The sequence below is a fragment of the Ananas comosus genome, linkage group 1 (assembly GCF_001540865.1).
Source record: "Ananas comosus cultivar F153 linkage group 1, ASM154086v1, whole genome shotgun sequence".
In the NCBI taxonomy this organism is placed as follows: Eukaryota; Viridiplantae; Streptophyta; class Magnoliopsida; order Poales; family Bromeliaceae; genus Ananas; species Ananas comosus.
In genome coordinates, this window is record NC_033621.1 from 4229274 (window position 1) to 4241417 (window position 12144).

The following is a 12144-nucleotide window of genomic DNA, read 5'->3' on the forward strand; positions in this document are numbered from 1 at the left end:
ATTCTATTAGCAAATCCTTAAGAGCTTGGAATATTGGAAGAAATTTTGAAAATCAACTCGAAATATATTGAATATTTTAAAAATTTTAAAAAATATATTTAAATTTTGTTTAAAATTATAGAGAGATTGTATTATGTGCTGTGAAAAAGTACAATAGAATTGAATTGATTACGATATATATTCTACAGTGCTACCGGAGAATGTTGAAATATATTCTTATGTATTTTTGATGCAAGCTCCGATTCCACTTTAACTAACAGCGGCGCTCAATACCAAATGGGCCATAGATATTACCCCTTAACTAATCTTTTAATATAAAAAATAAAAATACCGTACCAAACTAGCCCATTTCTCATTATAAAAATCTCTCTGAAATTGTCATCGGCCTTAATTAACAGCAGCATTTCACAAGAAATTACTCACAAATTAACTTCATGTGGGCAGCAACCAAATCTGCAGTCATTAATCTCATGGGCACCCTTCCCTCCCCCAAACTCCTCCTCTCTCTCCACCTGATCTCACTACTCTGCCTTCCCCTTCTGCCGCACGGCCAAGTCTACTGCTACATCGGCGGTAACTACACGACCGGCAGCCCCTACGAGTCCAACCTCCACCACCTTCTGGCTTCTCTCGCCTCCGCAGCCCCTGCCTCCGACGGCTTCTCCGCCACCACGGCAGGCGAGTCTTCCGACCGAGTGTTCGGCGCCGCCCTCTGCCGCGGCGACGTCAACGCCACCGACTGCCGTGGCTGCCTCGGTGCAGCTTCCGCCAACATCCTGCAGGGCTGCCCGCACAACCGAAGGGCCGAAGCCATCCTCGACCACTGCCTGCTCAAGTACTCCGACCAGAACTTCACCTCCTTCCCCAAGAACTCGCAACAGGTCTTTGGGGTCTACTGGCGGAACATCAGCATGGCGACATTCCCGGAATACGTCGAGGATGCCGCCGGCTACAACTTCGTCAACCAGGCGATTGACACGCTGCTGAGCGGCGTCGCCAATGCGGCCGCGCCGAGCTCGAACTCCGTCAAAATGTTCGCGACCGGCGAGCTGAGCCCCGGGAAGGGTTTTCCGACCACATACGGGCTGGCGCAGTGCTTCCCGTCCATCACGGACTCGGAGTGCCGCTGGTGCCTCCAGGGACTCGTCAACGAGACGCTGAAGTTGTTCGACGGGCGGCAAGGCGGCCAAATTCTCGGCGGCAGCTGGTGCTACTTGAGATACGAAGTGTATTTGTTCTACTACGGGAAGCCGACGGTAAGCCTTATTTCTGCTGCACCGGTGAACCTGCCCAGCTCGCCGCCGCCTCCTCCCGGCCCTCTGCAAATTCCAACTAAAAGTGAGGATCCGCACTCTTGACGCCATTTTCATCTATACCATACAAATTAACAAAGTTTGTACATCTTACGGTCACTCATTTAAAAATTTAAAAGTTTTTTTTTTTTTTTTTTTTAGGATTTTATCGTTGAAGGACAAAAGAGAAAAAAAATGGTAACACTAGGCGAAAAATATTACTCATTGGATCGATGAGATATTTGATTTATATGCTGCTATAGAGAGGCATTACTTTTTTTTTTGAAATATAAAATATTAAAATTAATTTTTAAGCAGTTTGTGCTTTTAGAAATCCAAGTCCATTTATTTCACAGAGCAGGAGGGTTTAACCTTTTTATATAAAAAAAAAAAAAGAGAATTTCTTCTTTATTTTTGAAAGATACCCGCTTCGGTCGTGTATTTTATTTGGATATAAATTTAGCTGAAATGTAAATCAATTAGAATTCAAATATGAGACCTCAATTACAAACCACCAAGCTCTTTACCACTTGCGCTAGGAACAATTTCAAACCTACTCACAAGGCTCAAGTTATTCATTTTACATTCCTATCAAAACCCTCAGTTCAAAATGACTACCAAAGCTTCTTTAAAAATAGTTAAAAAAAAAAACCAAAAACAATCAGTAGGAATTGAAATAGAAGTTAGGCGTGGTTAAGCTTTGGCTGAAATATCGTTTGAATATTATTATTATGAAACATTAACAAGTATAATTGGTTTTCTACTTATTCTCTGTACCTTTTTACTGTAGCTAGAGACAGTTAAATTTTCTACTCTTTTTGGGTCTTTGAAGTTGCTTCTCGCTGCAGCAAGAATTTTACTTCTTTTTTAGAGACAGGAATGTTATCATTACATATTTCGTTGAGATGTAAGTTTAGAAATTAGAAACAATAACATGTATAATCATCCACCATCAATATTTTTTTAAATAAAATTAGTTGAAAATATGAAATTAATAATTAGACTCCAAACTTGGACCCTTGGATACTAATTATCAAATTTTTTATCACTTACACTAGAGATGGTCCATCCTATCAATATTTTGTTGATCACTTAATTATAACATTTCATCCGAAACATTTATTTTCATGCACAGGGCCGAAGAAAAGTAAGCTTTGCATTATCGTTACAACTACGTGCCTCCCGGTGCTCCTTTCTTGCTCCCTCTTGTGTCTTGTGTGCATCAAAAGGCAAAGGCGCGCAGGTAAATTCAAATTAAGTGCTGTAGAGTGCTTAAAATTAATAGAAAATTTCTTAATCGAGGACTTCCTCTTTTTCATTATCCAGGAAAGGCAAAGTTGCAAAGCACTCGAACAACTTCCACTTTTGATATTGATGAAGTTATTAAGCTTTGGAAGAGCGAAGAAAGAAGCTCTGAATTTTCATTATTTGATTTTGATACCCTAGAAAACTCCACGAACAATTTTTCTGATGAAAACAAACTTGGCGAGGGCGGATTTGGGACTGTCTACAAGGTAATTAAAGTGTAATCTTTTTTTAAAATCTCCTAAAGAATGGAAATGGCAGTTGCCGAAACCAATTTCTTGAAATTAATTGGCAAATATTTATATCCATATACAATTGCTTTTTTAAAAAAAGAGGTGTTATACTGAGTAACACAACTAGACACACAAAATCAATTCACAATAATAACTAATAATTGAAGTACAACTTTTTGAGCCTGCACTCCCATTAGAATTTTTAGTTTTAAAATCTAGCCGCACTATATGCAAATCTAATATTTTTTTATTTCTATTAACTCGGAGTATAAATTTACCTTTTTCCTTAAATAGGATGACAAAAAAGAAAAATAGTTCATTTATTCATTTTGAAAATCTGGGCACATACTATGCCATATAACAGGGCCAATTATCAGATAGACTTGAGATAGCAGTTAAGAGACTCTCTGCACGTTCAGGCCAAGGTCTAGTGGAATTCAAGAATGAGATTCAACTTATAGCAAAACTTCAACATCGAAATCTCGTGAGGCTATTAGGTTGTTGCATTCAAGGAGAAGAGAAAATACTAATCTACGAATATATGCCGAACAAAAGCTTGGATTTCTTCCTCTTTGGTTCGTTTCAATCATTTTGCTTCAATTGCTCTTTTCTTGTCTTTCCACACTGTCTTTGTTATGTTAGTTTGTCTGTCTCAGATCAAACAAGAGGAGGACTATTAGACTGGCAAAAGCGCTTTACTATTGTTGAAGGGATAGCCCAAGGGCTTCTTTATCTTCACAAGCACTCTAGACTACGAATTATCCATCGAGATCTAAAGGCGAGTAACATTCTCTTGGATTGCAAAATGAACTCGAAGATATCTGATTTTGGCTTAGCGCGAATTTTTGGTTCCAACGAAACTCAAGCAAACACAAATAGGGTTGTTGGCACGTTGTAAGTATAGATCAGCCTATTTACATATCCGTCATTATAGATTATTGCTTGTGCTGATATTTTTGAAAATAATTTGCTTCAGTGGTTACATGTCTCCCGAATATGCTTCTGATGGTCTTTTCTCAGTCAAATCTGATGTCTTTAGTTTCGGCGTATTACTTCTCGAGATCGTAAGCGGAAAGAGAAATGCTGGTTTTCACCAATATGGAAATCATCTTCATCTCCTTGGATATGTAAGTTAAAAATATTTGAGCACTTCATTCCCATAATATTTTTCTATAGAAATTAAAAACGAGATTATTGATGTTATATATCTTAAATTTCCTGAAGCATCAGAAAATTTTATGTCCTTGGTCACAAAATTGTCACAGGCATGGGAACTTTGGAAAGAGGGGAAATGGTTTGAGCTCATAGATCAAAAACTAGGTGATAGTTTTGAAACATGTGAGATATTGAGATGCATTCATGTGGCACTTATGTGTGTTCAAGAGAACGCCTCGGATCGACCGACCATGTCGAATGTGATTATGATGCTGAGCAGCGATAGTACGAACCTACCGGACCCAAAACAACCGGCTTACTTCAATGTGAGAATCAAGGATGAAGCAAAGATAGCGTCTGATTTTATCGTGCCTGACACCGTAAATGAGATTACTTTTAGCGATCTAGAAGGCCGATAATGCTACTTCAATTGTCTTTTTTTCTTATTTGTTTGTCTGTTTGTTTGTTTGTTTTTTCTTTTGAGATAATGTCCATCCCGATATTATCTTCTTCTTTATTTTTGAGATATAGGTAGCATGTTACCCGCTTCGTTTATTTCATTTAAAAATATACTTAGCTGGAAATATGAATCAACTAGGATTCGAACTTGAGACCTCGGGCATCAACAACTAAGCCCTTTGCCACTTGCGCTAGGGACAGTCGTTCCATCCCGATATTATTAGTTGTCCTTTTGTCATATAAGATACAATTGAGTTGAAAAGATAGAGAAAAATGTTACTAAAAAAATCTTGGTTGTACAATTACTCTAGGGAGAAAGTGTTAACTAATTGGTTGTAATTAATTAAGCATGAACATACTACGGCGATCGCAATAATTCACAGCATAACATTGTGTAAGGTTGATATTATTGAATATAAATATTAAAAACATCATTCTATGATGTCTTAAGTTCAACCTTGCATTTTTTAACATTGTATCAGAACATACGGTCCTAATTAAGTTCAGGTTATGTTAGACTCTTAACATTATTTAGTTTTTTTCTATTAATTAATTTAATTTACATCTTTGGTCTATCAAAATATCTCTAGTTCAGACGTGAGTCGGTGCAAAACAATTGTTTTCTCCAAATCTTAAGCTACCATAAAATGATGTTTTTTGTTGGGAAGCATGATTTGCTCTGATACCAATTGTCGAAACCGGTATTTGTGCTGATACCGATTATTTAACCCAAAATCTAAAATAAAACAAAATTATATGGAGAAAAGATATTTAGAAAAAAGAAGAAAACTAAACTAATACTTTATTAATAAAAAGCATTTGATTACATCCTGGACAACTCCCATGCAGTCATGTCTACTGTGACTTATTAATCTAATTAACCAATGCCTAATTATATATAGCCATCAAGTCCAACATATATTTTGGATAAGTACAAATCCTACTCAATGTATAATTTTGATATACTTTATCTCTAACTAAATTTTAAATTAAGTTTGGATTATTATTTTCAACATCCTCCCTTAATCTTCGAGTCGCAAATTCCGTGAAATGCGCATTTTGATTTTGCAATCTCTGTTGTTGTTGTTGTCGTCGTGTTCGAGTTGTGCAGCATGACGCCTGTCAAATGATGTTGCCATGCACAAAATCTTTGCCACATGTAGTTGTGATTATCCACATCATCCTTAAAGATCAGCAGGTTCCTGCAAATATCTTGAAAAACATGTAATTTTAAAAAGATTGGATCGATTTGAATTTTGTAATTTTTTGGTAGCCGATGAGAGTCTGATCGATCGACACGAATGTTTGCTCAATGCATTGATCTTGATTTGTGCATTTTCATGTGCTTTATGCTTTCATAAATCTAATTTGTGATCTGCATCTTCAATCACTTCAAAATAATGGTAAACTTTTTCCCTGCTTTGCTGCATAATTTCTTCATCAACAAAAATTTATTCAATCATATTATCATTGTGAACTTTTTCGTCAACCTGAATCGTATCGTTTTGATCATCAATATATTCGTTACAAATCTGATTTTCTTCATGATTTTGATTATATTCTTCTTTCCAAATTTCTTTGCAACTTGGGCCTTCTGTATTTTCGCTGTTGGGCTGAATTTCTTCTTCTTTTTTAATTTTATTCTCTTCATGCAAATCTTCTCCTTCAATTTTTGGTAATATTCTCCACGTTTCTCGTGCCGTCTTTGCCGTTGAAATTTTTCAACCAACAATAGATCCACTGCTTGAAAATTATGTTATAGAACTTTTCTATCTTTTTTTGTAAATTCTTCTTTACCAAATTCTTTTTCGTAATTTCTATTTTCCACTACATCCCGCAAATCTTGGGATTCTAAAAAATATCGAATGACAATTTTCCATCGTTTAAAGTTCGTTCTATCGAACTTTGGTAAATTAGGTTGAATAAACCAATTATCTAAATCCATAACGAAACTTGAAAATTCGAAAATTAGGCTTCAGACATGTACCTTTCTGTTTGGATGACGTCCTTAGTTCATCAAGATCTCCCCGAATTTTTTGTACTTCGGCTTGCTTGCCTAGCACTCCTGGCTAGCTCGTCAAGTCTTTTTGGATCTCTTCACGGGCTCTCCTCGCTCTCTAGCTTTTCGTCAAGAGTCACAACCACCTTCTCTTGTGTGTCGTGTGGAGGCCAACTTCTTCGAAGCAATTCCTTGCTTCGGATTTATCTGAACGTCACCTTCGTCAATCAGCTACGAGTCACTTGACTTTGGCGTAGCTATCCGGTACGTTGATTCTATATTCTTTTCAAATTTTGCTGTCGTCTTGTTAAAAAGTCGCATGATATTTTTCGGCTCTGATACCAATTGTTGGGAAGCGTGATTTGCTCTGATACCAATTGTCGAAACCGGTATTTGTGGCGATACCGATTACGTAACCCAAGATCTAAAATAAAACAAAATAATATGGAGAAAAAATGTTGGGAGAGAAAGAAAAAAAACTAAACTAATACTTTATTAATAAAAAATATTTGATTACATCCTGCACAACTCCCATGCAGTCATGTCTACTGTGGCTTATTCATCTAATTAACCAATGCCTAATTATGTATAGCCATCAAGTCATAACAGATGATAAATCCAACATTTATTTTGGATAAGTACAAATCCTACTCAATATATAATTTTGATATACTTATCTCTAACTAAATTTTAAATTAAGTTTGAATTATTATTTTCAACATTTTTACTATTTATATTCAACAAATATTAGGGCACTGCTTATATATTTTTTTGAATCTAGTTTAGAACTTATTTGGCTACGTTTTAGGGTGTAGCACAATTGAGCTTTCTCTTTTGCTTGACATCTAGCAAATAAAAGTCAAATAAAACTCGAATACCAAACTCAAATCATTATTTTTCTGAATTATTCTTTTTTATAATAGTTTATATCAATTTTATGGGATGCGTCCGATGGGATGGCTCGACTATTCGCTCGTTAGATACAGGTTTAACTTGGATTATTTTGGTTTGCGTTATATCTTTTTTCCATTCGAATTGGAGATTTTATTGTAACTAACAATGTAACAGCCATATTTGATTATTTTATCTCTTTCATTTTATTTTTTTACTTTATTGTGGAATTTTGATTTTTCTAATAGACAAGTTAGACCTAGCAAACGGACATGTTAAATAAGCCGCAAGTGGGTAATTGTACCCACGTATCATATGTGTGAAAAATGATTAAGTGGAAAAGACTAAAAACTTCAAATTGGAGTGATAGACATAAGTCTTACTTCACTGAAATTTGATAATCTGTATAAGATTTAATATACATCATGAATTAATCAAGAAAGGAAAAAATAATACAGAATATTATTGCCTTCTATGTGCGGCCATTAAATCCATTATTGTCTTCTATATGCTGTCATTAAATCCATTCAGCCGAATTGGCAAGATAATTTTGGTTCAAAATAGCAAGTAAATTGTTAACCAAATCTCCATCATTCTCACCATCAAATCTCTATCAAACATTCATAAAATTTATAAACTTTATTTTCTAATACTCTCCCTCGAACTGGTGTGTGAAGAGACGAAACACCCAGATGTGTGAAATTTTTAGACAAACTCAAGCGGGGCCGGGCCACCCCGTTTGTGGGCCCGGTCAGCTGCGCAGCGAGAGCGCTGGCCCGGCCTGCGCCACAGCGGGTGCGCGGCCTAGTCTGACCCAGCCTGCAGTACTTGCTGGCCTGGCACCGCCTGCGCAGCTGGCTTCTCTTTATTTTTTTTGTTTACTTAAATAAATTTTTTTTATTCCTGTGTGGTAATATTTGCCTTATGATTTTACCTATGATGCTTGATTTTTCATCGCAAGATTTCTACAATTTTTTTATTCGTTTTCTATGCGAAATCAATTAAAAAAATAAATAATAAATTATTTTTAGTATTCTTTTAAGTTGATCACGAGACATGCAAAAAAAAAAAAAATTACATTAGTTGTGTTTTTTGCATTAAAAAAATTACATCTGTTGTACTTTTTTTTTTTTTTTTTTTTTTTGTCCNGCGTGGGGCAATGTGGAAAAAAAAAAAAAAAAAAAAAAAAAAAAAAAAAAAAAAAGAGACCGCGCGGGGCAGACCCGCGCACCACGGGCGGGTGCAGCGCCTGGACCGGCTGGGGGAGAGGCTCGCGGCTGAGCCTCTTAGGCCTTTTTTTAGTTTTCTTTTTCATTTATTAAAAAAGAATTTTACAATTTTTTTCCTCTATGGCAAATTTTTTTTCTGGGATAAAAAAAAAAAGTTTATTTTTATATTCGTGTGCTGTATATATTTTTTGTATACTTGTATAGCATGCGTGTGTTATTTGTTTCATTTATATTATGTGGGTGCGGACGTTAATACTTGGATTGCATATTGTGATTACATGATTGTGTGAAATTTTTTTGCACATAAGTATTTTTGTTATTTTGGTGGTTTCAATAAAAATTTATTTTGAAAGCATGGGTTCGATGTGTGCGGCATTTCTGTAGCATTTTTTTTTTTTTTTCAGATATATATCTTTGTAGTAATATAGTAAATTTTATTCTATAAAAGTGATATAATAATTAAGGCCATTTAAAGGAATGTGATTTGCAATTTGCGCAATGTCATTATTTTTCAAATTAAATTTTAGCACAAATACTTTTTTTTTAGCTATGTGATGATATTACCAAGATTAATTCTCAGTATAATTATTTTTTTTAAAAAAAAAGAGATGTGTTCTTTTAAAATGAATGTGTTTTATTTTTTTGGATTAGTTCCAAATTAATAAAAAAACTAATAAAATTATAATATTTTGAATCAACACTAGGTAATAATTACAAGCATAGCGAAATTTTTTATTCTGTTATGTTGGGATAATGTTTCAATCTTATTAATTAGTACTAGCATAGGCTTTAGAAAAAAAAAATCAACTTGCATAGAATAGATTTCATGCATGCATATGCATGAAGCACATTCAGGTCTTCACTGTCCAATTAAATTATCTCATTTACACTTGAAGAATTTGGGTGGACCCAGTGCACTGTGAACTAACTTCAATATATATTAATATTTTTGTATTTGAAAATTTTATGGGTCTAATAAATATCTTTAATGTGAAACCCTGATAGTCCTATATATAAAAGATACAATAGGATTAAAACTTTTTAATCTGGTTATAGTATTTTAGACAGTGGCTCCAAGAGGTTAAAAAAATTAAGTATGTTAGGATTAGAGTAGTCCTAGGATCGGTAACCTCCTGAAAAGTAGGGCATCACAGTTTTGTATCAGAGTAAGTTACCAACTGGAAGTGTGAGATGAATTTTGGTTAAACCAAGTTATACAGCGGAGAAAGCAAGACTCTTATACTGATGACTATTGTCGGTAAAGCGCACCTCACCCACAAGGTCGGTTAAAAGTAGTGAGACGACTCTCACATCACTTGGTACTTGTGAGTCTAAGCCTGACGATGACGTTAGGGCTTAAATAGGAGGAGAATGTGAAACCCCAAATAGTTCTCTCTCTCTCTCTCTCTCTCTCTCTATATATATATATATATATAGAGAGAGAGAGAGAGAGAGAGAGAGAGAGAGAGAGTTGAGCTAGAATACTTCCAAAAGCACCAAAGATGTGGTGCTTTTGAGTTTTTAGCCTTTGGATGAATAAATGTAGGGTTGGGATGATGGTGGTAGATGGTGGTAGGTGGAATAGTGTTTGATCCAAAGGCTATTAATAATCAGGAGTAGATCAAGAGCTAAAAACTTAAAAGCACCAAGGAGGTGATGCTTTTAAAAGTATCTAGCTCAATTTTATATATAATATATATATATTATATATATATATATATATATATATATATAGTGAATGATCGGATTCTTCAATTTAAGATCGAAGTTATTGATCTTTATCTATGTGGTGAGTAGAATTTTCTATCAAAAATTCAACCAATTTCGATTCTTTTACACCGTTAGACTAGCAAATATCTCATACCGACCGTTCAAATTGTCAATTTTGTGACGTTTTGATCATAAGATAAATGATGTCGAAAATTTATAAAATTTGATTTCTAGATGTTTTAAATGCTCTAGATAACGTTAAACGTGTGGATTGTCAATTCGGAAGCTCTATCATTAAAAACAACTTATGAGTACGAGCACGATCGTACTCATAAGAATATAGTAGCCGAACTCTATATAGGCTAGGACTACTATACTCTTATGAGTATAGAGCACTTCATACTCATAAGTTGTTTTTAATGATTGAGCTTCCGAATCGACGATCCACTCCGTTAAATATGATCTAAAGTATTTGAAACTTCTAAAAAATAAATTTCGTAATTTTTTGAAATCATAATAAAGTTCATCAAACGAGTATAAAATGAACGGTCAAAATCGAACGATGTCTTAAAAATAAATAATCGGATCCTTCAATTTAAGATCGAAGTTATTGATCTTTATCTATGTAGTGAGTAGAATTTTCTATCAAAAATTCAACCAATTTCGATACTTTTACACCGTTAAACTAGTAAATATTCCATACCGACCATTAAAAATTGTCAATTTTGTGACCTTTTGATCGTAAGGTAAATGATGTCGAAAATTTATAAAATTTGATTTCTAGATATTTTAAATGCTCTAAATAATGTTAAACGGTGTGGATCGTCAATTTTGAAGTTTTATCATCGAAAACAACTTATAAGTACGAGCGCGATCGTACTCATAAGAGTATAGTAGCCGGACTCTATATATATATATATATATATATATATATATATGTGTGTGTGTGTGTGTGTGTGTGTGTGTGTGTGTGTGTGTGTGTGGAGTTTGGCTAGAATACTATTGATAGCAAATGGCTATTTTTACTATTAAGTTTTTAGCCTTTAGATCAATTACTTTCATCATTTCTATCCATTGGATTAAATATTATAATCCAGTGGGGACCACTCAACCCTACTGGGACCACTCAACCCTAAAAGACTAATATCATTCTAACGCTACAATTTCTCATCTAAGAGTTAAAAACTTGATAGCAAAATGGATCTTTTGCTATCAATAGTATTCCAGCATAGCTCTATATATATGATGAACTAGGCTAGAATACTATTAATAGAACCAAGTCATTGGTGCTATTAAGTTTTCAGCCCTTAGATAAAGCGATGTGCGGTTAGAATGATAGTGGTTCCCTAGGATTGAGTGGATGATTTGTTAAATAGTATGATCTAATGAATAGAAATGGTCAGATGAGTAGATCTAACAGCAAAAACCTTGGTAGCATCAAGTACTTGATGCTACCGATAGCATTGTAGCCGGATTCTATATATGATATAATAGGGCTAAAATCTTTTAATCTGACTATAACATTTTAGGTAGCGATAAGATCCAAGAGGTTAGAGAGAAGCGTGTTAGGATTAGAGTAATCCTAAAATGGGTGACCCCCTGAAAAATGGGGCGACACAATTATGCCCTATACAAAAAAAAGCATATATTCAGTACAAACAATCGCATTTCGAATAACATCTCTATTCAAAAGAAAAAGAACATTTATAGCGAACTCGAACTTAAATAACCTTCTAAAAAAATTTTAGCTGAACATAAAATTTACTCTCAAATATAGAAAATCCTCCTCAATATACCGCATGTTACACTTTACCCCCATAGATGTAAAAAATATGCATTGAAACCCTCTCAAAAGATAAAAAATAACTTAT

At 34.5% G+C, this 12144-nt stretch overlaps 2 protein-coding genes across 2 annotated transcripts; both read left to right on the forward strand.

The window, feature by feature from the left end:
* LOC109717325 (cysteine-rich repeat secretory protein 38-like) lies at positions 435 to 1358 on the forward strand. The gene has a single exon (XM_020243057.1). It carries the CDS (start codon positions 435 to 437, stop codon positions 1356 to 1358), a length of 924 nt encoding a protein of 307 aa, XP_020098646.1.
* Positions 2172 to 4404, forward strand: LOC109717347 (G-type lectin S-receptor-like serine/threonine-protein kinase RKS1). The gene is made up of 7 exons (XM_020243088.1): positions 2172 to 2199; positions 2428 to 2535; positions 2619 to 2806; positions 3195 to 3405; positions 3487 to 3724; positions 3807 to 3957; positions 4096 to 4404. The coding sequence occupies exons 1-7, from the start codon at positions 2172 to 2174 to the stop codon at positions 4402 to 4404; spliced, it is 1233 nt and encodes a 410-aa protein (XP_020098677.1).

Bases quoted from the DNA above. Each gene is read 5' to 3' on its own strand.
- LOC109717325 (XM_020243057.1), top strand. From the start codon at position 435: ATGTGGGCAGCAACCAAATCTGCAGTCATTAATCTCATGGGCACCCTT.
- LOC109717347 (XM_020243088.1), top strand. From the start codon at position 2,172: ATGTTATCATTACATATTTCGTTGAGAT. The intron at 2,536-2,618 runs GTAAATTCAAAT...TTCATTATCCAG, and splicing joins CAAAAGGCAAAGGCGCGCAG to GAAAGGCAAAGTTGCAAAGC. The intron at 3,406-3,486 runs GTTCGTTTCAAT...TGTCTGTCTCAG, and splicing joins CTTGGATTTCTTCCTCTTTG to ATCAAACAAGAGGAGGACTA.